The sequence below is a fragment of the Coenobita brevimanus genome, chromosome 102 (assembly GCF_032717465.1).
Source record: "Coenobita brevimanus isolate Jiangsu-jjx chromosome 102, ASM3271746v2, whole genome shotgun sequence".
NCBI lineage: Eukaryota > Metazoa > Arthropoda > Malacostraca > Decapoda > Coenobitidae > Coenobita > Coenobita brevimanus.
In genome coordinates, this window is record NC_137055.1 from 112501 (window position 1) to 138994 (window position 26494).

At 44.2% G+C, this 26494-nt stretch overlaps 2 protein-coding genes across 2 annotated transcripts; both read right to left on the reverse strand.

Annotated features, from left to right (window-relative positions):
- Window positions 1-18421: 18421 nt before the first annotated feature.
- LOC145415329 (protein FAM200B-like) lies at window positions 18422-19048 on the reverse strand. Its single transcript, XM_080284606.1, has one exon. The coding sequence runs from the start codon at window positions 19046-19048 to the stop codon at window positions 18422-18424; it is 627 nt and encodes a 208-aa protein (XP_080140732.1).
- Window position 19049: 1 nt separating this feature from the next.
- Window positions 19050-20833, reverse strand: LOC145415330 (zinc finger BED domain-containing protein 5-like). Its single transcript, XM_080284607.1, has 3 exons — window positions 20731-20833; window positions 19409-19785; window positions 19050-19289 (listed from the first exon to the last, which is right to left on the reverse strand). Exons 1-3 carry the CDS (start codon window positions 20831-20833, stop codon window positions 19050-19052), a joined length of 720 nt encoding a protein of 239 aa, XP_080140733.1.
- Between the last annotated feature and the right edge of the window lie 5661 nt (window positions 20834-26494).

The following is a 26494-nucleotide window of genomic DNA, read 5'->3' on the forward strand; positions in this document are numbered from 1 at the left end:
GCCTGCAGCAGGAAGGGGGGTATTAGGCACATGATACGGTAACACGATGTTAAAGTGCTACACAAGTGATGTAATGCCAGTGTCTCTAAGTCTTATAGGATCTGTAAGAAATTAGCGGCAACATGACAACATTTTGCTTCTATGAAAGGCACGTCAATACGGGGATGGTGGTGGTGGTGGTTGGGTGATGGTGGTGGTGGTGGTAATGATAGTTGGGTGATGGTGCTGGTACTGACCAAAACAATGGCATTGCGTCAGGTTCACGCAGCCACACCTCACGCTTCACACCCTCTCACCTGCCATATTGACACCAGCACAGGCTTGCTATTTTCACACGCCTTACCCGTTCATTTGTGCTGCTAGACACACGCTGCCTCGTTCTGGCAGCTCGCTGTTGTCTCACACCGCTGATGTGGCCCATAGTCTTGTGTAAGTGCACCACAAGATGGTCAATTGACAAAAATACACCAACAAAAAAGCAACACCGCTAACTTCCTTGCCTGCGCCTGCCCTCCTGGTCGGCTGTTGCATTGTGGGTAGTGTAGTGACGTCACACAGCCAATCAGATGTCATCTCTTTCCGGCGTCAGGCCCCGCAGCCAATCACCGCAAATGTACGTACTATATCAAATCTTTCACTCGTGCCTCATGGATAAATCTTAACGAATTAGTAGTAAACATCTAACTGCACATTAACACTGCATTAATATACGATGTTGGTGATGTATACAACGGAAAATAAGGTCACTATCCTTTTGCCGTTCAGTGAGAGAAAATGTTGATATCGGCCTTATTTGAAGATATACTATTTTATAAAGGCAGTATTATTAGCGATGAAATAACTGTTGACAGCCTAAGCCCTATGCAAAGTGGCTGGATGAGGTGGAGGGATGGAGTTGAGAGGTATATGAGGGAAGGGGGAGTGAGCTGGGGGGAGGGTAGTCAAATTGTGGGTGACAGAGCGACTTGGAGGCGTTTTGTCTGTGACCACCCTTTGCGGGATTAGGGTGTCGGGCAATAGATAGATAGAGACCATTTATTTGTATACCAAACAATGTCAGTGGAATTTAGCATGCAAATGTAAGTACGAGATATTTATGACTGTCATTATAACGCGTTGATGGATATTTGTTGCTATAAATGATATACCTCTTACCCAACCCCACCTGACATCCAACCCAGCCCTGCCTCTTGTTTACCTCCAACACACTGAGTACTGCCACCCCTGCCGCCTGCACCTCTGTCCCCTCCACTCATGCCACCCTACCTTTCCCCAAGCCTGCCCTGCCTACCTGCTACCACCAACACCCCTGCCTCTCCTTAACCCTTCTCTGCCTCACATCCCCCTGCCTACCTGCTACCACCAACACCCCTGCCTCTCCTTAACCCTTCTCTGCCTCACATCCCCCTGCCTACCTGCTACCACCAACACCCCTGCCTCTCCTTAACCCTTCTCTGCCTCACATCCCCCTGCCTACCTGCTGCACCAACACCCCTGCCTCTCCTTAACCCTTCTCTGCCTCACACCCCCCTGCCTACCTGCTACACCAACACTCCTGCCTACCTGCTACCACCAACACCCCTGCCTCTCCTTAGCCCTTCTCTGCCTCACATCCCCCTGCCTACCTGCCTCACCTACCCCCACCACCCTGACGCCTCCAGTCTGCACAGTCAAGGTGCCGGGGTTCTGTCAACAACTACAATACCTACACAAGAAGCCAACTCAATGTACCCCTTCAGCCCGGTCATGTATTTCAGGCTGATTAGCGCCCAATGGTTTTATTTAGACAAAGATGGTCTTGCAGGGGGAGGCCGAGGATGAGATGGAGGGATGGAGTGGAGAGGTATATGAGAGAGGGGGAGGCCGAGGATGAGATGGAGGGATGGAGTGGAGAGGTATATGAGAGAGGGGGAGGCCAAGGATGAGATGGAGGGATGGAGTGGAGAGGTATATGAGAGAGGGGGAGGCCAAGGGTGAGATGGAGGGATGGAGTGGAGAGGTATACGAGAGAGGGGGAGGCCAAGGGTGAGATGGAGGGATGGAGTGGAGAGGTATACGAGAGAGGGGGGTGTGAGCTGGGACCAGGGCAGTGAAACGTCGGGGGACAGGGCGACATGGAGGCGGTATGTCTGTGGCCACCCCTTACGGGATTAAGGCGTCTGGCAAAAGAGAGGTAGACAGACAGATAGATAAAATGCTAGAAATTCACTTTAACAATAAAAATAAAAATAGCCTGACAGAAAAGATTACACTCAGTGTGTGTGTGTGTGTGTGTGTGTGTGTGTGTGTGTGTGTGTATAGTATGTCTGTCAGCAACTGAAAGGGAGTTGTCTGACGGGAATTTCATTAAAACATGTGGTCAAGCATATACATACATACATACATCCACACATACATATAGGCTATATATATACCGAGTATATATACCTACAATCAAATGCATACACACACACACTCTCTCTCTCTCTCTCTCACACACACACACACACACACACACACACACACACACACGGAACATGTATGAACATGTATACACTGCTTGTTAATATGAGAACAGCATTCATATATACAAATGAAGACATGCTAAGAAAGATAATAGCATCATTCATTAGACCAACCCTGCAGCATACATCAGTAGTCTGGAGTCCTCATCTCAAAAAACACATAGACAAGATTGAAAAAGTTCAAAGGGCCACTACAAGATGGGTACCAAGCTGAAGGGACCTAAGCTACGAAGAAAGACTAAATAAACTGAATCTACCAACACTACAGGAGAGAAGGAAAAGAGGTGACATGATGATGCTGTATGAATGCATATCAGGGAAGGAGAAAATAAACATAAATGATTACTTAACCTATGGCGAAGCATCAGCAAGAGGACACTGCAAAAAACTGCGTAAGAAGAGAGGTGATAAAGACGTAAGGAAATTTAGTTTCCCAAACAGAGCAATTGATCAATGGAATGCACTACCGAATGGAATAGTGTGTGCCAAAACTATTCACAAATGAGTTGTATGATGAAAATGGTTTAAGACACGGGACAGTACGAGCTTGACTCATTCCTGTAAAGATACAATTAGGTAAGAACACACACACACACACACACACACACACACAGACACACACACAGTTTCCTATAAATGTACACAGGTTCACATAACATACAGATGCACACCAGTACTCAAACACACATCGGTACTCATATACACTTATGATTTTATCAGCACTTCTCTGTATAGCAGAGAGAGAGAGAGAGAGAGAGAGAGAGAGAGGAGGAGGAGGAGGAACACGTCTGAGCCATCCTGAATTTCGTCTCTCTCTCTCTCTCTCTCTCTCTCTCTCTCTCTCTCAGCACAGCTCAGTATTGTAATGTCTGTCGCTGTGGCAAACCATGTCAACAAAACAGGCAGCCTAAGAGTCAATGTAAATATGTAACAGGCAGAATACATGACCAAGGAATATGTAGGCTACTACAACGCCAAAACACCTCTTCCTTAGCGATTTATTTTGTCTATTGCACCTTGACAGTCTGGTGATGTCATTTGTGTCGCTCTGACGTCGACATACTCGTAGTTTGCATCAGTAACAAACAAAAGGTTATTGAGGTTTAATATACTGAAAAAATCGTTATAGGTGTTGGCAAGCCTGTACTGCTTAGCACAGTAGGAGGCTGCCATCTGCCACCCCAGGAGCCGCATGCAGCCACCCCCTCCCGCCCTAGACAGGCAACTGAGTGTCCAGACCCAAGGGTAGACAGCCAGGCGCCACGGGTATAACCGACACACGTCCACACCCCACCTCACCCATAGCGACACTGACGGGCCTCAGGTGGTACTGAGGCATGGGGGGGGGTGTTGTGGCCGTAGACAGCTGGGCACCAGGGGTATCCCCGATGCACGTCATTACCCTCCCTTCCTCAAAGCGACACTGCTGGGCCTCAGTTGGTACTGACTGAGGTATGGGGGGGGGAGGGTTGTGGGCGCAGACAACTGGGCACCGCTTTGGGGGCGGGGCTTGCAACAAAGAAAATCGCCAGCAAATAGAGGGGGAACATGGGTAACTCGGGCCAATATTTCTACGGTTCATTTGATTCCTTTGGTATTTTTTTCTCACTGCTGTTGTTCTTGTGTTGCCTCGATGTTCAAGGGTCGTTACATTCCTTAGTGGCGGTGGTGTAACATAAATCTCTATATAACTTCACAACTGGACACTCAGAGCATTGTGCTGTCCATTCTCTCCACCTAATGTACAGTTTATCACATCATTCCTGGCTTATTTCCCAGTGATATCTATACTGCATTCTGAGTCTACACTATATAGGTTATTTACTGCTTAATCATATGCTTTGTACTGTGATTATATCGTATCGTATCGTTTATAAAGGCTCCTATAAGCTTGTATGCATCGGCCTTGGTCACATAATGGCTCTCCACGCTGCTCGATCTCTGGCAGCCTCCCTATTTAGTCCCTTATCCCTTAGGTCACACTCTATGTCCTCGTCTCAGGTCTTTTTTGGTCTGCCTCTCGCAACCCGACCCCCGACGTACACACTCGTTAGATCCCTAATATCTGAAGGTTTCCTGTGCTTCTTATTATTTGTAGATGTTGGCTGTACTGTGTGTGTGTGTGTGTGTGTGTGTGTGCTTCTTATTATTTGTAGATGTTGGCTGTACTGTGTGTGTGTGTGTGTGTGTGTGTGTGTGTGTGTGTGCTTCTTATTATTTGTAGATGTTGGCTGTACTGTGTGTGTGTGTGTGTGTGTGTGTGTGCTTCTTATTATTTGTAGATGTTGGCTGTACTGTGTGTGTGTGTGTGTGTGTGTGTGTGTGTGTGTGCTTCTTATTATTTGTAGATGTTGGCTGTACTGTGTGTGTGTGTGTGTGTGTGTGTGTGTGCTTCTTATTATTTGTAGATGTTGGCTGTACTGTGTGTGTGTGTGTGTGTGTGTGTGTGTGTGTGTGTGCTTCTTATTATTTGTAGATGTTGGCTGTACTGTGTGTGTGTGTGTGTGTGTGTGTGTGTGCTTCTTATCATTTGTAGATGTTCGCTGTACTGTGTGTGTGTGTGTGTGTGTGTGTGCTTCTTATCATTTGTAGATGTTCACTGTACTGTGTGTGTGTGTGTGTGTGTGTGTGTGCTTCTTATCATTTGTAGATGTTCGCTGTACTGTGTGTGTGTGTGTGTGTGTGTGCTTCTTACCATTTGTAGATGTTCGCTGTACTGTGTGTGTGTGTGTGTGTGTGTGTGTGCGCGCTTGTGTGCTTCTTACCATTTGTAGACATTCGCTGTACTGTGTGTGTGTGTGTGTAATTCACCGGGTTGGTCAGGATCACTTGATGGTCGTGATCGTCAGCTTTTACCCTCCCGGAAGGGAGCTGAGAGCTCATATAGTCCGATCTAAGGGCAAGGCTGTGACCTTCACACACGCACATACCCATCCCCTTGCTCAAGGGGGACAGTAACCACCCACTTCGTCAGTGAAACTTCGCATCCTGAGCGGGGCGCGAACTCCCGTCTGCCAGATGGCAAACGAGAACGCTACCACTGAGCCAGCGAGCGGTGTGTGTGTGTGTGTGTGTGTGTGTGTGTGTGTGCTTCTTATCATTTGTAAATGTTCAATGTACTGTGTGTGTGTGTGTGTGTGTGTGTGTGTGTGTGTTCTTACATAACTGTATCTTTACAGGAATGAGTCAAGCTCGTACTGTCCCGTGTCTTAAACCATTTTCATCATACAACTCATTTGTGAATAGTTTTGGCACACACTATTTCATTCGGTAGTGCATTCCACTGATAAGTTGCCGTATTTGGGAAACTAAATTCCCTTAGGTCTATATCACCTCTCTTCTTATGCAGTTTTTTGCAGTGTCCTCTTGCTGATGCTTCCCCATAGGTTATGTAATCATTTATGTCTATTTTCTCTTTCCCTGATGTGCATTTATATAGCATTATCATGTCACCTCTTTTCCTTCTCTCCTGTAGTGTTGGTAGATTCAGTTTATTTAGTCTTTCTTCGTAGCTTAGGTCCCTTAAGCTTGGTATCCATCTTATAGCGGCCCTTTGTACTTTTTCAATCTTATCTTTGTGTTTTTTTGAGATGAGGACTCCAGACTACTGATGCATACTCCAGGGTTGGTCTGGTGAATGATGTTATTATCTTTCTCAGCATGTCTTCATTTATATATGTGAATGCTATTCTCATATTAGCAAGCAGTGTATACATGTTCCGTACCTTCTCACTGATGTGGTCAGCTGAAGATAGTCTGTTATTGATAATCACACCTAGGTCCTTCTCTCTTTCTGATGTGTGTAGGGTTTTATTTCCTAACGTATAATCCCAGTCAGGTCTTTTTCCACTTTTACCAAACTTAATTACATGACACTTGTCCACATTGAATTCCATTTGCCATTTACTGCTCCATTCATGAAGGTTAGTTAATTCTTCTCGTAGCTCTTTACAAGGGTGTGTGTGTGTGTGTGTGTGTGTGTGTGTGTGTGTGTGTGTGTGTGTGTGTGTGTGTGTGTGTGTGTCATAATGCTTCATGCAAAACGAGATCCACACGGCACTGAAGTCACTTCATTCAGAACATCAAGTTATATTGAATTTTAAACTGGGCAAATTGTAAATGTGACTGTGTGCTGTGAGTGTAGGCTTGGAATCTATCTATCCATCTATCTTTCTGTCTATCTATCTGTCTATCTATTGCTGGATGCCTCATTCCCACAAGGCACAAACAAATCACCACAACATCACCCCATCCTCTGGCTTTTGGCTGCCCTCCCTCCAACTCACCCCCCCCCCCCTGTCTCTTATATCTCTCCATCAGGTGAACATTAACATGTCATAGGTAGAAATAAACCACTAGGGTAAGGGTGCTAAGGAGCCTTTTTAACCATCAAGTATACCTGCTGCTATTAACAGATAATGTTGTATGGTAGTTGTATGGTAGTATGGTAGATAATGTTGTATGGTAGTATGGTAGATAATGTTGTATGGTAGTTGTATGGTAGTATGGTAGATAATGTTGTATGGTAGTTGTATGGTAGTATGGTAGATAATGTTGTATGGTAGTATGGTAGATAATGTTGTATGGTAGTTGTATGGTAGTATGGTAGATAATGTTGTATGGTAGTTGTATGGTAGTATGGTAGATAATGTTGTATGGTAGTTGTATGGTAGTATGGTAGATAATGTTGTATGGTAGTTGTATGGTAGTATGGTAGATAATGTTGTATGGTAGTTGTATGGTAGTATGGTAGATAATGTTGTATGGTAGTATGGTAGATGATGTTGTATGGTAGTATGGTAGATAATGTTGTATGGTAGTTGTATGGTAGTATGGTAGATGATGTTGTATGGTAGTATGGTAGATAATGTTGTATGGTAGTTGTATGGTAGTATGGTAGATAATGTTGTATGGTAGTTGTATGGTAGTATGGTAGATAATGTTGTATGGTAGTTGTATGGTAGTATGGTAGATAATGTTGTATGGTAGTTGTATGGTAGTATGGTAGATAATGTTGTATGGTAGTTGTATGGTAGTATGGTAGATAATGTTGTATGGTAGTTGTATGGTAGTATGGTAGATAATGTTGTAGGGTAGTTGTATGGTAGTATGGTAGATAATGTTGTATGGTAGTTGGTGTCTATGGTGGACCCTGTAATGTTGCTTGGTATCACATGAGGTCAAAGAATGCCACCAAAAGTGTCAATTCCTTGGTATGGCTTTATAGATTAATGTTGGCTAATTCTAGACTCATTGGACTCTAACTTGGTCTAAAATTGTCATCTCTCCGTCTTGAACTTGAGTTGTACCACTAGTCATGAAGAAGTGCTGTGGCAAGGATTATACAGCCTTAATATTGTCTTTTTCTGCCACTGAGCTATGTGAAGTAAGCTGCAGCAGGGTGAAAATCTGGGCCAAGTTAAAGTAAAAAAGGTGTAGATGACAATGATGATGATGATGATGATGATGACGATGATGATGATGATGATGATGATGATGATGATGACGATGCTGTCTGCCTTTCCCTTTTAGCCCTTTCAGGCCCAGGTGTGTCTGTGTTAAGGCAGCTAAACTCCTGTGACATTACTGGTAACAATGTAGCGAGACGCCTTTGAGGTGAGTGGGTTAATTTTGCTGTGTAAGGTTATAAGCCGTGTTAACAGTGGCATAATGTGCATCTCTGAATGTCAAGTGTCTAGCCTGTGTTGCCAAAGTCTGCCATACACTATACTGTGTTGCCATATTCTGCCCTGCCTTACCCTGTGTTGTCATACCCTACAGTACCCTACCCTGTCCTGCCTTACCCAAACCTACCCTACAGTACCCTACCCTGTCCTACCTTACCCAAACCTACCCTACAGTACCCTACCCTGTCCTACCTTACCCAAACCTACCCTACAGTACCCTACCCTGTCCTACCTTACCCAAACCTACCCTACAGTACCCTACCCTGTCCTGCTTTACCCAGACCTACCCTACAGTACCCTACCCTGTCCTACCTTACCCAAACCTACCCTACAGTACCCTACCCTGTCCTGCCTTACCCGAACCTACCCTACAGTACCCTACCCTGTCCTGCCTTACCCAAACCTACCCTACAGTACCCTACCCTGTCCTGCCTTACTCTACCCTTCCCTACCCTACTCTACCCTACCCTACCCTACCCCACCATACCATACCTAGTTTAAATCTAGTTCTCTCACCGGCCTCTTACCATATCCAGCAGTAGTTTGTACCATATCACACCCCCCATACCCCTGCCTACCACACCTCTGCCTACCATACCCCTCCCTACCACACCTCTGCCTACCATACCCCTCCCTACCACACCTCTGCCTACCATACCCCTGCCTACCACACCTCTGCCTACCATACCCCTGCCTACCACACCTCTGCCTACCACACCCCTCCCTACCACACCTCTGCCTACCACACCCCTGCCTACCACACCTCTGCCTACCATACCCCTGCCTACCACACCTCTGCCTACCATACCCCTGCCTACCACACCTCTGCCTACCATACCCCTGCCTACCATACCAAACCAAACCCTTGTATAGTTTGAGTGCCGTATGCAACCATAAGGAGTGCCGGTAAATGCGTGATACAGGTCTATCTATCTATCTAGTGCCAGACGCCTTAACCCCGTAAGAGATGGCCACAGACAAATCGGCTCCATGTCACCCTGTCCCCTGCCATTTCACTGTCCTGCTTCCAACTCACACCCCGGTCTCTCATATACTGTACCTCTCCACTCCATTCCTCCATCTCATCCTTGGCCTCCCCCTCCCTCACCCCCCCTCCACCTCACTCACATACACTCTCCTCGTCAATCTCTCACTCTGCATCCTCTCCACATGGTCAATGGTATTATTTGCTCACATACACCAGTGCCTCTTGTACTGTATACCAAGCCGTGTGACATCAAATACACTCCACCCCACTGACTGCTGTTCTGGCGGTATTTGGCCCGAGTTTGTCTCTTATCATAGCTACCTAGGGAACCAAAGTCTGCTGATTTGAGTCTAAAACATGACTGAGCTGCACCACCCACTGAAATGTCTTAACATCCCTGCTAATATCATCACAGTCCTGAGTGAGACTTGTGGACGGTGGGTATTGGTGGCCAAGTGGTGACGTGAAGGACTTGGGATGTAGGAGAACTGCTGGGCCTCGGGGAAATGGCTGTCAAATCAATGGCCTCTTCCGTAGCAACTTGTTTGGCACATTACACCTTATCATTCTCTTGTATGTTACTTATATTAATGCAGACACAGCTGGCAGCATTATCAGAAAGGAAGAGGAGAGTGGAAATTAATGTAATGTGCAGAACAAATCGCTAAGAAAGAGATGCTACGAAGGAGTTGGGGGAGGGGTGTATTTATGTGCGCTCGTTCACGTAACTCCTCTCCATGGTTCAAAAATTTCAAAGTAAACACAGACGCAATAATAATAATAATAATAATAATAATAATAATAAAAGTAAAGGCCTACAGTGCTCCTTTGGCTTTAAATTGGCCTAAAATTGCCATCTCTTTATCTTAAATGCTGCGTTGTAGCAAAAGACGAATGCTGGACTATGGTGTTAGTAATGAAGAGGTATAGATGTCGAGTAGTAGCATTAGCCTTTTCTGCCGCTGAGGTACGTGATTAAAGTTGTAAAAGGAAAAGTTTAGGTCGAGGACTTATAATTCAAAAGTCAGTGCAGCCACCACATAACCTAGACTCACTAAAAATGTAATAAAACATCGACAGCGAACTACTAGACAACTCATCAAGACACACACATATAGTTTGTGTATTCTTTAAAAAACTCTCGCTATCTACACATCGCGGTATCTCTGTCACAGTACATTATATTCGTCTAAGGGAAACAAAAGAAAATTGTACCGTGATTTCTTCTCTAAGTCTCTAAAAAGGTAACATTTAGTACTGCTGAGGTTTAAACTAATTTTAGGGGGAGAATTTGAAACTAGAAAGGAGTACCAGATGTGGGAATTTTGTTCGTAGTTATTGACTTCGGCTTCATCTTATCGTCAGCAAACCCAAAATATCCCGTAAGAGGGTAGTATCCATGCAAATAATGTAGCATATAAATTCTTTCACACAGCTAACTCGATCATAAGTGCAGCGATACTAGCATATACAGTAAACAAGCGAATTGATCAGAACTATAATACCAATTTGAATCTCGCGGGCATCACATCAAGGAAAAGGCCTGGGTTCCAAAATTATAAATGTTTTGAGCGTCAGGTGCACGTGCATAAAATTGCTTGTTTATTTTTTAGTTTTCAAGCAGCCAAGCCAAAAAAATATAAAAATCGAAATAAGCGACCAAACAAAATTATTTCTAATACTTTAAAAATGCTGTGAAGACTTTTTAAATCTCGGAAATTGGTTTAAGATCTTTATGAATACTTCCGAGGTTGGCGTTGGGATTGTGTGAGTGTAACCGACGCCATGTTTCAAGAGAGCAGAGTGATGAGGTATCCTGCCTTGAGTCCACATTTTCAAGCGGCTACAGTTAATTTACTTGTATTATTGTGTTTGTGAAAATTAGATATGGCAATGGAGATAACTTAGAGGTGAGTATTTCTAGTGAGTATTTGTGTTTTGTGCTTATAAAGGACGACAAACTGCGAGCAGAGGAAAGTCGGCGTCGTGAGTATCCTGGTCCACTTCCATAATTTTACCACTAGCTTCTGATTTACGTGCATAAATCTGGTTCTTAATATTAAATAAATTAATGGAGCTTACTAGGGTATAGGTGTGTGGTGGAAATATTCGTGTTTTGAGGTGGTTGTGGAATGGTGGTGTAAATGGAACAGACGCCGAAGAAGGCCAGCTTAGGTATCCTGCCGATTCGTTTTTCGGCAGCTTCCATCTAATTTACCTACATAATTCTACTCACTAATGTTAAATAAGCAATAGAGATTACTTGGGTGTACGTGTGTGAGGGAAAGTGGGTGTATTGAGATGATATTTGGCATTCTTGTAAGATTTGACGTCGAAGATGGCTGGCGTAGTAAGTTAAGTATCCTCTCTACCTCCATATTTTCCTTACTTACAGCCAGTTTCCCCACTTAATTCTGCTTACTGTTGTTATACATGGTAGTGGAGATAAACACGTGTCAGTTTGGTGGGAGAATATTGTTGTTTGAAGATATTTAAAGGATTTGTGTGTGTGTCCTTGCCGAAGTGTTGTAAACATTCTGCCCCCGACATTTTTAGGATGTTCGTATGTTATGTATTTCCGTCGATTTATTGTTTATTGTTTATTTATTATTGGTTATTATTGGTGATAGGTGGTGGCGACCATCATCCACTCACTTGATGTAGTGCTGCCTACTTTTTCCTTAGCCTTTATCATTCTTTTTCTGTGCCTCCCCTCCTCTCTTCCTATTTCTCCCATCTTTCCTGTCACTTCTTATTGCTTTTCTTTCCTTTACAGGTGGCTTTACATTGAGTGACAAGCCAAATGGTTTCCTGTAAGCCAAGAAACCATTTACTACGCTGGGTGGTAACCATATAACTAAACCATACGTGCTCCCTACGTGTCAGCAAGTGGGTTGGTGGAGGGTTAGTGCCTCTCCCCGTAAAACGAATACCGGTAACTCAAATGGCCACCCCGTACGGGATTATGGCGTCTGGCAATAGATAGATAGATAGATAGAGTTATTGGTTATTGTCTTTTTTATTATGTTGTGGGTTTGGGGGTATTTTTTTGAAGAGGATTCCACGTAAGTAGCCCCTTCAAGCCGATGACGTGTTGGAGGGGGACGCCTGCAGGTGGTGGCACTGATATAGCCACGCCAGTACCACTATTAATATATACGTTCCTCAATCCCTCACCCATGAAAACAGGATGTGGCACTGCAGAGAGGTAACTTCATCCTGCAGTCCACCGGGTTCACGTTTAGGTGAGCAGGGAGTCACAGTAACACTTTTACTACCGCTGTCTGTTGACGATTTTATCTGTACGTTTAGATCAACATGGATAGGTCATAAAGGGAACTGTGGGCTTAACGTTGGATGAGAATAATACATACTGGTATTCACAAAAAATCGTGTACAGTAATTAGGCAAATTGCTCTCAGCACTGCTCGGTTGAGGCAGCAATTGCAAAGTGTGGGCAGCGTGACTGTGTACTCCGATATTTCACTGAAGTTGTGTGACCTGTGTGGAAATAGTGTGGTGCATTTATAACGCTGCTCCTCTACACCACCTGGCTATTTCTTGTGTGTTGCAAGGACGGCTTAGTCAGTGATGTTAGTGTCAGTTGTGTATCATGTACCGGGTATTCATTTCCTACTGCCACTGCTACACACACACACACACACACACACACACACACACACACACACACACACACACACACACACACACACACACACACACACACACCATCACACTGAGCTGTGCCCACAACACATCAGATATTGCAGGTGAGTGTCTTGTGAAGCTCTGTTTACATACTGCCTTGTACAACAATTTTGGCCCCTCTTGGACTCTTCATGGGGTACAGGCTCAACATGTGGGTATATTTTCTTTGATGATAACAAGAGTAATATTGTTCACTTTCTCTCCCAACCTCCATCTAATTTTTCCCTTCACTTGCAGGTACGATGTTACTTGTTAAGTGAGTTACTTGGGTTACTTGGAAGATCGGATCATGAATACAGAGTCAGGCAGCGGTACGTGGCAGCCTAAGTTACAGAGAACCAGTGGCCCCAGTGTAGTGGCTTTCGAATTAAGGTGAGTCTTTTAGCCTTCTTAGTGCACTGACACCTTAATTTATTCTTGCATTCTTCAAGTGATTTATTCAGTAGGTATCTACATGAAAATTAGTGTCGGAGTGTAGTATGGTCTCAGTTCAGGTCAGCTTCTTTCTTTGCCACTTCACTCCGATGATGTCTTAGTATATTCTTGCCATCTCTGGGTCATTTTATTCAACTTAGACCGAAAATTTATGTCCCTAAGTGCTGTGTCTTGGCATGTTAAGCTGAGGTCTTTCTGACCTCTGTTGAGAATGGCAAGCTTAGGACATATACAGTATACAATATTTTTCATTTTGTCACTTCCATTAACTTCGGAGAGGATGTTCACCCCTGGAGCTGGGGATTTTAAAGATGGTGGTACATCCGCATGAGGATATTGTGGGTCAAAATAGGTCTTTCACGAACACTTATATTCTTACAAATTAGTCAAACAAAATACCTCTCCATGTTTGTATCAGTGTAAGTCAGTCCACCCTTGTAAGACTACACCTGGCCATCACTAAGCTGAAAAGGGTTGGGAATCTTGGCAAGTTAGAACAAATGTGGTATTGTTAAGTCACATGGATGTCAGGCGAGAAGAATACACTAATTCCTTGTTATATGTTGCCCTTTTTTCCCGTCTTTTTTGTTAACTTGTTGAATCCAGTGACATATTGTTAGTGTTATTCTTGTCATCTTTACACCACTGTGTACTAGACAGCATTAACCCCTTCAATACACCACTGTGTACTAGACAGTATTAACCCCTTCAATACACCACTGTGTACTAGACAGTATTAACCCCTTCAATACACCACTGTGTACTAGACAGTATTAACCCCTTCAATACACCACTGTGTACTAGACAGTATTAACCCCTTCAATACACCACTGTGTACTAGACAGCATTAACCCCTTCAATCCATTGATGTAGTTAACATTTTGTTCTTGATATCTCAGGACCACTTTATTCAGTTTAAAACTACTCGTGAACAGTTGTTGAGTAACCCTGATCTCTCTGGTTGATTAGACCTATCAATCGCAAGCAAGCAGCTCCCCCTGCAGGGCCGTGCCATGCAGTGAACCAATGTTTCCTTGCAGTGGACAGCACCTTGCCACTGCCAGGTGCGGGCAAGAGTATGGAGGTTGGGTTGCCAGACGTAATTTGCATCTGCATCCAGTTAACAGGGACGCCATAGTAGGCTGCACATCATGCTGCTGTTTGGTGTTATGGTTACCACCCAGCGTTGTACGGCTATAGTAGGCTGCACATCATGCCGCTGTTTGGTGTTATGGTTACCACCCAGCGTTGTACGGCCATAGTAGGCTGCACATCATGCTGCTGTTTGGTGTTATGGTTACCACCCAGCGTTGTACGGCCATAGTAGGCTGCACATCATGCTGCTGTTTGGTGTTATGGTTACCACCCAGCGTTGTACGGCCATAGTAGGTTGCACATCATGCTGCTGTTTGGTGTTATGGTTACCACCCAGCGTTGTACGGCCATAGTAGGCTGCACATCATGCTGTTGTTTGGTGTTATGGTTACCACCCAGCGTTGTACGGCCATAGTAGGCTGCACATCATGCTGCTGTTTGGTGTTATGGTTACCACCCAGCGTTGTACGGCCATAGTAGGCTGCACATCATGCTGCTGTTTGGTGTTATGGTTACCACCCAGCGTTGTACGGCCATAGTAGGCTGCACATCATGCTGCTGTTTGGTGTTATGGTTACCACCCAGCGTTGTACGGCCATAGTAGGCTGCACATCATGCTGCTGTTTGGTGTTATGGTTACCACCCAGCGTTGTACGGCCATAGTAGGTTGCACATCATGCTGCTGTTTGGTGTTATGGTTACCACCCAGCGTTGTACGGCCATAGTAGGCTGCACATCATGCTGCTGTTTGGTGTTATGGTTACCACCCAGCGTTGTACGGCCATAGTAGGCTGCACATCATGCTGCTGTTTGGTGTTATGGTTACCACCCAGCGTTGTACGGCCATAGTAGGCTGCACATCATGCTGCTGTTTGGTGTTATGGTTACCACCCAGCGTTGTACGGCCATAGTAGGCTGCACATCATGCTGCTGTTTGGTGTTATGGTTACCACCCAGCGTTGTACGGCCATAGTAGGCTGCACATCATGCTGCTGTTTGGTGTTATGGTTACCACCCAGCGTTAACCGGCCATAGTAGGCTGCACATCATGCTGCTGTTTGGTGTTATGGTTACCACCCAGCGTTGTAAAGGGTTTCCTTGGTTATAGGAAACCAGTAGGCTTGTCACTCAGTGTAGAGCCACTTGAAGTGGAAAGAAGATTAATTAAAAGCAACGGGAAGGATGGGAAAAACAGGAAGAGAAGAGGCCAGACACAAAAAGGGAATGACAGGTGAAGGAAGAGGTAGACAGCACTACATCAAGTGAGTGGATGATAGTGGGACAGATACAAAAAGGGAATGATGAATGAAAGAAGTAGGCAGCACTACATCAAGTGAGTGGATGGTAGTGGCCAGCAGCCACCACTGCACCTGGGTATAGTAAAGGCAGTAAAGAAGGTTGTACTGTATCTAACCTTGCCAGTCGGAAGTCTGTCCTAAGCTGAATATAAACACCTGAGGCAGCAAGAATAATCTGAAGCATATGTTTGGCCAGGTGGAGAGGATGGAGAGTGAGAGACTGACGAGGAGTGTATGTGAGTGAGGTGGAGACCAAGAATGAGATGGATGAATGGAATGGAGAAATATATGAGAGAAAGGAATGTGCGTTGGAGGGAGGGGAGTCAAGTGGCAGAGGACAGAACACCGTGGAGGCAATTTGTCTGTGTCTACCCCTTACAGGTTTAAGTGATGTGGTAATAGATAATGTCAGTGGATCGAAGGGGTTATATTTTCAAAGCCCAATACAGTTCCATTTCTACCTATAAAGCTGATTTGCCACTTTGCTTTGGTGGTGGAGAGGGACGCCTTCATGTGGTGGCACTGATATGTCTGGGCGGCTACACTGCATGGTTAAATAACACCCCCAGCTACTGCCCTGCCCCCCGAAAAGTGGAGGGTGACTACGGCAGAACAGCCTAAGCCAGCAGTCCACCGGTTTGACGTGTGAGATGAATCTAGGGCTACATTATTATTAACCTGTACTACCACTACTACTGTGACACTACTACTACTACTGCTGCTGCCACCACTACTACTACTACTACTACTACTACTATTGCTACTGTTACTACAACTACTTACCTACCGTACCGTCACCAGTCTCCTCTGATCTACAATACTTTTATTTTTCCACACCAGACTTACTAATGAAAATCTTGTGTAGGGAGTCAATAACTTTTAGTCATGATTCTCTCCCTTACTGTCTTCTCTCCAGTGGTTTGTTCCTGTGCATATCATGTGTCTTGGCTTTGAATTAGTGCCATATAGCCTGACAGGCGCTGGGAATCCAATATTGAATTCATTTTAGTAGTCAGCATCATTTAGTACCGGGTAATTATTCTCTCCTTTACTGTCTTCTCTCCAGTGTGTTGTTCCTGTGCATATCATGTGTCTTGGCTTTGAATTAGTGCCATATGGTGTTTGCCAGGCGCTAGGAATGCAATATTGAATTCAGTTAAGAAGTCAGCATCATTTAGTACCGGGTAATTATTCTCTCCCTTACTGTCTTCTTTCCAGTGTGTTGTTCCTGTGCATATCATGTGTCTTGGCTTTGAATTAGTGCCATATAGCCTGCCAGGCGCTAGGAATCCAGTATTCAGTTCAGTGCCACCTTATTCTAACTTGATATTTGTCCCCAGGTGGCATGGTGGTTGTGTGCAGCAGTTTGGTGCAGAGTAGTGGCCAAACGTGACTGGTGGAGAAGGCCAGATGGACGACTCGTTACCATGGCAACCACCTGATGTTTACGGTGAGCATTTTCTTTGTAATAGACTTTTATTTTTGCATTTGTTTTTTTTGTAAGCTTATTGATATATTCGACAGATTTTATTATTATATACTAACGGTAAAATAGGTCTTTGCATTTTGTCAACTTTTTTTTTTTCCATCTATCCATCGCCAGACGTTCTCATCACGAAAAGGGATGGCCACAAACAAATCGCCTCCATGTCACCCTGTCCGCCATTTCGCTTCCCTGCTCCCAGCTCGCATCGCCTTCTCATATACCTCTCCACCCCATCCCTCCATCTCATCCTCGGCCTCCACCTCACTCACATACACTCTTCTCGTTAGTCTCTCGCTCACTATCCTCTCCAACCTCTTGATAATACTGGCAGGTCATGATGGTTGGGTGGGTTGCAGTGATGTAAGTGGCTGCCCTTGGGTTAGAGAGAGAGAGCAGAAGAACAAACTGCAGCATGGTTAAGAGATGTGATTTAGAGAGTGAGAAGGAGTGCCCATGAGTTAGAGTAGAAGAAGAAACTGCCGTCTAATTAAGAGATATTATTTACAGAGAGAGTGAGTGAGAATGCCCGTGAGTTAGAGCAGAAGACGCAACTGCCGAATAATTAAGAGATATTATTTAGAGTGAGTGAGAATGGCCATGAGTTAGAGCAGTGGTTGGCAACCTTTTTTCCAGGCGACCCCAATCCTGCACATGTAGCCATGACCGCGACCCACTGGTTTTATACACTGTAATGTATTACAGAGTGACTTGGAGGCGTTTTGTCTGCGGCCACCCTTTGCGGGATTAGGGCGTCGGGCTATAGATAGATATATAGATAGATAGATAGACATGTATTACTGTATATTACTGGTTGTACGCTGTAACAGTACAGGGCAAGTGTAATTAATAGCCGTGTAAGAGTGCTACTGTAAGGTTGAAAAAGACAAAATTAACATCATTAAATGTTATTTTAGTTATAGAAATTTAAAAGCTTCATTTGAACCAAAACTTCCACTTCTGAAACAATATTTTGTCACATTCCACAAAGACAAACTAAAATAAAAATGTTTTTTATCAGCTGATAAATTGATTTTAATGGGAGCCTTGGGCCTGGATCTCGCTGGTAAGCGTCTCCATTCGTGGCTCAATCGTAGAAAGCTACCATCAAATCATGTTCAGGTTGCAACCAATTTCTGCTTTTCGTTTTGATGGCAGCCAGATACGCAAACCCTGATCCGAACAAATAGGTTGTAACGAACGGCAACAACACTTTCACAGCCTCACTGCCGAGGACTGGTTTCTCCTTCACAGTAGTCCAGAACACTGCTAGTGACTGTTTCATCATGTTGCACCTCGATGAGCTCCTCTTGCAGATTTGGGATGGAAGACTCTTCTTCTGAGAGGTCTTTGACGTGGACATGGAAGGGTCTGCGCACCCATTTGTATTTCTCATGCAACTCTTCATCCGGAATATATCTGTCAAACTCCTCACTCAATTTCTCAAGGTGCTCAACAATGACACTTTGTTCGTCCACAAGCGTGACGTCTTCATCTTCCTGAAAAAGGCTCGAAAGTGGAAAGGATGCAGTTTTCCCCCGCTCAATCTTTCCCTTCCACGACCTCAGTTTCGCCTTGAATGCCTTGAGCTTTTCTGACACAAAGAGATGAGTTTGTTCTGTTCCTTGCATGGATATATTCATCAAATTTAACACTGTAAATATGTCTGTTGGATATGCCAGTTTAAGCAACCACCTTGGTTCAGTAAGCCTTGATGCCAGTGCATGTTTCTTCTCGTTCAAGAAGATTTCAACCTCTGCACGCATTTCAAACACTCTCTGGAGCACTTTCCCTCGGGACAGCCACCTGACACAAGAGTAGTAAAGCAGGTGTTCATATTCCGACCCCATATCAGAGCACATCTGACTGAACAGCCTGGAATTCTTCTTTCTTGGTGAAGGTGTCAACCAACTTGAACAGATCTTCACCAATTGTTGTCGTCTCCAGTCGTATACAGAACAGGAATTTCTCTTCCATGTCATTCTTGCCTTGGCACCGCACATATACCAAGAGCTGTGCATCGTCACTGACGTCAGTTGACTCATCCAACTGCAAGCTGAAGTTTCCGCTTTCCTTGATGGCAGCCACTACCTGTTATTTGATGTCTTCCAACATCTCTTGAATCCGTCGGCTAATTTTGTTGTCTGACAGTGGAATAGTTTATTCTTTTTTTTTTCTTTCACCGCATCATCTCCGAAAATAGTACAAACCACATCAAGGACTGCTGGCTTCACCAACTTTTCCCTAATTGTATGTGGCTGTTTCCGTTTAGCAATTCTTTTTGCAGCCAGATAGGATGCAATTGTTGCTTGTCGAACAGAATACACTCCTGTGTTCATAGGGGTGTCCAACCGCTGACGCTGCAATTGTTCTTTCCTCTTCAAATACTGGCGGTCTTTCCCCGCCAGCGTCGGGTGTTTTCCGTGGAGATGGCGCTCGAGCTGGTTTGCTTTAAGCGACTCATGGCTGAGCACTTCCCCACATCTAACACATTGAGGTTTTTCGACCCCACGATCGATGAGAAGCGTAAACCCAATGTCAAGGAATTCTTCTTTGTACACCCGCTTGCTGGACGTCACTGAAGAATCTGAAATGAAAGATATACTTGCTTAATAATAAATCAGACAAAAGATGCTGTTTGGTACCATCCGCCAGGAGGGGAGAAGGGGAGGGGGCCAAGGAAAATGAAGGAGGGTAGCAGGCCAAGGACAGAGGAGGAGGGGAGGGGGCCAAGGAAAGAGGAGGAGGGGAGGGGGCTAAGGAAAATGAAGGAGGGTAGGAGGCCAAGGAAAGAGGAGGAGGGGAGAGAGCCAAGGAAAGAGGAGGAGGGGAGGGGGCTAAGGAAAGAGGAGGAGGGGAGGGGGCTAAGGAAAGAGGAGGAGGGGAGGGGGCTAAGGAAGAGGTGGAGGGGAGGGGGCCAAGGAAATAGGAGAAGGGGAGGGGGCTAAGGAAAGAGGAGGGGGAGAAGTAAAGAGGAAAGGGGACAAGGAAAGAGGAGGAGGGGGAAGGGGCAAAGAAAAAGGAGGGAGAGGGAGGCAAGGAAGGAGGAGGAGGGGAGGGACAAGGAAAAAGGAAGGGGAGGGGTTAAAGAGAAGGAGGGGAGGGGGCAAGTAAAAAGGAGGAGGAGGAGTAAAGAGGAGGAGGGGAGGGGGGCAAGGAAAGAGTAGGAGGGGAGGGGCAAGAAAAAGGGAGGGGGGCGAGGAGGGAAAGTGTAGGAGGGGGAGGGGCAAGAAAAAGGGAGGGGAAAGAGGAGGCGGGCGAGGAGAGAAAGTGTAGGAGGGGGAGGGGACGAGGAAAGTGCCCCCTTCCCCTCCTCCTCTTCCCTTGCTCCCCTCCTCCTCCTTTCCTTGTCCCCCTCGCTCTCTAAATATGGTGGACTTTACCTTTCATCGACATACTTTGGTGCAATATTTCGTCGGCAAGTGAAATAGTTTTTCTCATATTTACCTAGAAATTTTAAAGAAAGAAAGACTGAGTGAAACCTATACCGCACATTGCAGTTCAATATACGGGTAAAAATACATCAATTTACTGACAGAAGATGAGCAAGTTGGTAAAGAGCGTTTCCCGTTACGACCGTACAGCTCGAGTGGTGGCCTGTATGAGACGTGCCTCCGCCCACAGCCATACAGCATGTTAGTAAAAACATCAGCGGAAAATCCGTAGACTTCTGGCGGAATTCGTAGTAAAGAAAAAAATATAAACGTAATTGTTGATTCTCGTTTATGTAGTTATGTATATATTTATTTATATAAAATTATAAGAATGTGTATTCAATGTTGGTATCCCTGAGTGCCGTACGCGTTTGGGACGTGAACAGCATCTTGTGTCCTGCAAACGTGAACCGTCCACGTTCAGTCGGAGCCAGGACTGGCCACTTTATCAGCAGCATATAACACGATCTCCAAAATCCTCAACCAGTATGTGAGTATATGCTGCAAACATCTCAGAATCGGGAATTGAACATGTTTGATATTTTGAGGGCTTGGCGACCCCGGGGTTGGGAGAAGGGGGGTTGGGGAGTAAGGGAAACTGCAGCATGGTTAAGAGATGTGATTGTGAGAGAGAGAGGGAGAGCCCATGAGTTAGAGTGAAGAAGAAACTGCAGTATGGTTAAGAGATGTGATTTAGAGAGAGAGTGAGAGGGCCTGTAAGTTAGAGTGAGGAAGAAACTGCAGCATGGTTAAGAGATGTTATTTAGAGAGAGAGGGAGGGCCCATGAGTTAGAGTGAAGAAGAAACTGCAGTATGGTTAAGAGATGTGATTTAGAGAGAGAGTGAGAGGGCCTGTAAGTTAGAGTGAGGAAGAAACTGCAGCATGGTTAAGAGATGTGATTTAGAGAGAGAGGGAGGGCCCATGAGTTAGAGTGAAGAAGAAACTGCAGTATGGTTAAGAAATATGAGTTAGAGTGAGTGAAAGCGTCCATGAGTTAGATATAGTAGAAGAAGAAACTGCAGTGTGGTTAAGAGATGTGATTTGGAGAGAGAGTGTGATTGGCAGTGCCCATGGGTTAGAGAGAGTAGAAGAAGAAGAAACTGCAGCATGGTTAAGAGATAGCCTATGATTTAGAGAGAGAGAGAGAGAGAGAGAGAGAGAGAGAGAGAGAGAGAGAGACTGCCCGTGAGTTAGAGAGTAGAAGCAGAAGAAACTACAGTATGGTTAAGAGATGTGACTGATGGACAAGTAACGATGGCAGACCCAGTAATTACCCTGGCCACCAGTTCACAGTATAATTAAGCCTGTTGTTTATATATCATGTTGGTGTTGTCATTGGCCATACTCCTGTGTCTGGTGTTGTAAGGTATATTTGACAACACAATACCGGGTATTTCTACGAATACTAGCACGATTTCTGTTTAAATACCATCATTATTATTATTATTACCACCACCACCACCACCATCACCATTATCGTCATCATCATCATCAGCTCCTCCTCCTCCTCCTCCTCCTCCTCCATCATCATCATCATCATCATCATCATCATCATCATCATCATCATCATCATCATCATCATCGGCGACGCCTTGTTCCCTCTGGCTGTTTGAATCTGACGTAAATGATTCTGATGCTAAGTAGGATAGTTAGCATGATGGTAGTAGTAGTGTATAAGCTAATTTTTTATGCAGTTAATGTGCCGTGCGGTATTTATTATTATTATTATTATTATTATTATTATAGTCACAGCCCGAATACTTAGTTGTGGTTACGTGAAATTCGAATGAGTCTCCTTGGTTACTAGTCAGATCAACCCCCCCCCCCCCCCCCCCCCCGCCCCCCAACCTGTATACTAGGTCGTGTTTACTTGAAATTAGATGAGCCTTAGTTATGGGGTAATGTGAATCTCCTTGGTTACTAGTCAGATCAACCCTCCAAACTGACTACACTTGGCTGTCAACCGAACTGAATTAGGTTAGGGATCATTACCAGGTTAGAATTGGGATAGGGATCATTATCTATCTATTGCCAGACGCCTTAATCCTGCAAGATGTGGCCACAAACAAATCGCCTCCACGTCTCCCTGTCCCCCGCCATTTCACAGCCCTGCATCCAACTCATATCCCCCTCTCTCAGATTCCTCTCCACTCCATCCCTTCATATCATCCTCGGCCTCCCCTTCCACCTCACTCACACACTTTCCTCGCTAGTCTCTCGCTCCCCATCCTCACCAAATGGCCAAACCACCTCTGTGTATTTCTGCTAACGCTTTCTATCACATCCACATCCACACCAGTATCTCAGGCGACAGGGAAAGAGAAAGTTACCGTAGCTAATGCCTGTGAAAGATGACTGTAGTTGGTTCACCTTAACTTGGTGCAAAATGTCCTTTGGCAGCTTATTTCACGTAGCAGGTGGCTGTGTGTGTGACTACTGACTACCATAATACAATGATAAAGAAGACATGGTGTAGTGCTGGTAGTGGACATCTACATACATACACACATACATACATCTATATACATACATACACACATACATCCATTATACGTATATACATACATATTATACATTCACACACATACAGTACACACATAAACATACATACATACAGATACATACACACACACACTGTGCATACATACATTCACCTATACAAACATACATATATACATACGTAGACATGCACACACACATTGTACATACATACACATATACATACATAATACATACATACGTACACACATATTGTACATTCATAAATACACACATACTGTACATTCTTACATACATACATACATACATACATACATACATACATGATTCAGCAGCAGTGCAATCAGTTTGTCTCCTGCGTCAATACTGTTATGTTTATAGTACTCTGAGATGGGTTGGCCTGGTGCACAGAATAACACATTGCCTATAGTTCTGTCGCCTTAACATGGCCCAAATTGTCGTCGTTTTGCAGCTTAATTCACGCAGCTGATTGGCAGAAAAAGACAATGCTGTGGCTATACATCACTCATAGCACTTCTTCGTGACTAGCTTGACATTTTTTGCGCCTTAACTCAGCCCAGGTGTTGGTTGTAGCTTATTTCACATAGCTCAGTGGCAGAAAAAGACTCCTTTGGCTGTACATGCCTTTCGCTGCACGTCGTGACCTTCATTATACTCTAGTGGGGAACTATAATTATTACAGCCTGGCATTCATGATGGAGAGACGGCATTTTTAGGTGCAACCCGTGTTCTCTTCAGCCGTTCCCTAGCACCGATTCGTGACTGGCATCATATACCAGTGTTAATCTCTGGCTATTAGTCACAATTCAGAGTAGAGTGATGGCAGTTTTTGGCCAAGTTAATGTAGAATGAGTATAGCATCACTGACATCAGTCCTCTCAAAGACGGTCATTTTAGTCGTTGCCATAATTTAGTTTCAGATTTTGTTTCATACATTAACTTCCAAACTCATTAACTAGGTCTAATATGCAGAGTAAATCGGTAAGCAGGATGTGTTAGGAATTCTCAAGTGTCAGTTGCAATAAGACCGGGAGTCTGCGTTGCCATGGAGATATTCGCTTTCCCGTCAACTTCATCTCTTCTTACTTGCTAGCGAGAGAGAGAGAGGAGCGACGTCGCTGTCACCCTCACTCCGCGGTGACCAGCATAAAACTGGCGATATTTCACTAACTTCACCTGCCAGCTGTGTGTTTTTGGTACAGGCGGGTGTGTATATGGTTATTACAACACTAGATCACTTATGTATCGCCTGTGTACCTGAACAACATTATTTAGGCCAAAAATAATATTCTTTCAGTACTGCCAATATAAGGAGGAAACGTACCATCCCAGTTACACTCTTAAGACAAATAAAAACAGCTTTACTTCCTAGTTTGTAATGAAGTGATGGTTTGTATGGTGTTAATATTACAAGTAACTATATTTCCTATGGTATATCTCCTTTATTTTCTTATTATCCTGGTGGTAAAATCCACAGCTGGTCAACAGGTAATGCAGTGCTGATGTGGGAACTGTTGTGTGTCAGTCTGTGCTGGAAAAGGTTCAAGGTTTGGGTTGAACTGCTTCCTTCACGTCAGGTAATGTGTGTTTAAGCTGCAGTTATCATTGATGCGGCTGTCTGGCTGAACCCAAGTGAACACATGCCATGTAACAACATTAATTGCACCATCAGTTGGGTAAATTAAACCCGAGTATTTAGGAAAATGCTGGAGCACTGGCAGGTTCGAAGCATGGTTGGTGTGAAGTGGTTGGTGTGGTGGATGAAAGGAGGGTGTAGTGCAGAAAGGGAAAATAGGAGAGGATAGGCCAAGACTGATGCTGTGTGAGAACAGAACATTTGTTAGGGTAGGACAAGACAGGCCAGATGTCAGGCTAAGTTTGAGTGTACAAAATATACCAGGTCAAGTGATTGGAAAGGCTCAGGTCAACTTATACCTGCTGTTTCTGTTCTTGGTATCCAAACCTGACAGTCTTTACTACAGCACCACCAAGCAATGCAACTTACTGTTTTAATGGTAATAGTATTTTAGCTGCCTTGATTTATTTCTGTGCTATTACTGTTAATTATGTATGCAGGAAGGAGGCAATTTATTGGGTAGTTATGTAGTGTGATTAAAACAGAAAACCTATCTACACTACCAGCACATTAGGCAAACCCGCTGATTTAGTTCAGCCAAAACCTGTGCTGTATTTATAAACTGTTCTAAACATAAACTGTGTATATAACTGCCTGTATAGACGCTTAGCATCACTCAGGCAACTAACAAACACTTTACAAACTAATTAGTCAATATTACAGTGACAAAATATGACAAACAAACCACCTGTCATACTAGATAACTTATGGCGTTGAGTTTATGCTGTAGATTAGTTAGGATCCTTTATAAATGCCAGCCTGACGCTCTCACAACACCCACGGGCCATAGTTATAAATCATCCCAGGCCTTAGTACCGTATAGGATTCTTTGACGTAATATTTTGATCGCTATTCACAACGCCACCAAACCCTTCACAACGGAACTAAGAGTGAATATTACAGTGATAAATACAACACACAATTGTACGTATTATAAGTCACTGCTACAGCAACGTGTATATGGTGAGAAATGGCCCCCCCCCCTCTCTCTCTCTCTCTCTCTCATACCAGCAAGGAGAGGTGATCTCCATGGTAACGCAGACTCACTGTCTTATTCCAACTTATATTTCGTAACACCTCTACCTTGGCGATTTATTCTGCTCATTACACCTCAGTCTCCCTGTTTATGTTATCGATGAAAACTGCTGATGTTAGTGATGGGAAGGATAAATATTAAGGTGTAATAGGGAAAATAAATCGCTTAGGAGCAGGTGTTGCGGAGTCTCCTGTGTTCCCTATAGAATTCGCTCTTGTCACATCAAGCTGAGTAAAATCGTCTGGAGGTGGCAGGAATAATAATAATAATAATAATAATAATAATGATAATAATAATAATAATAATAATAATAATAAAACTATATACTCCTTCTACTGAAACTTGTCCTAAAATTGCCACTGTCCACCTTGAGCGCTGAGTTATAACAGTAGGTCAGCATTAAAATATGATGCTAGTCACGAAGAAGTGCTGTGGCAAGGATGTACAGCCACAGTATTGTCTTTCTGGCACCGAACTTCGTGAAATAAGCCGTGAAAGACAGACAACCTGGGCCATCAATCAATCAAATAGGCATCGTAACACCCATGCTGTAGTGATTTATTCTTGCTATAACACGTTAACATTGTCTTGTTTAGTAATACCATATACAGTACATGTAATTATAGCTTATAAAAATCTATACATAAATACATTGCAAAAGCGTATACA

Coding starts and splice junctions, on each gene's coding strand:
- LOC145415329 (XM_080284606.1), bottom strand. CDS start 19,048: ATGGGGTCGGAATATGAACACCTGCTTTACTACTCTTGTGTCAGGTGG.
- LOC145415330 (XM_080284607.1), bottom strand. CDS start 20,833: ATGCTGTATGGCTGTGGGCGGAGGCACGTCTCATACAGGCCACCACTC. Junction 19,786..20,730: donor AACTTGCTCATCTTCTGTCA/GTAAATTGATGT, acceptor CTTTCATTTCAG/ATTCTTCAGTGACGTCCAGC. Junction 19,290..19,408: donor AGCCAGCAGTCCTTGATGTG/GTTTGTACTATT, acceptor ATCAAATAACAG/GTAGTGGCTGCCATCAAGGA.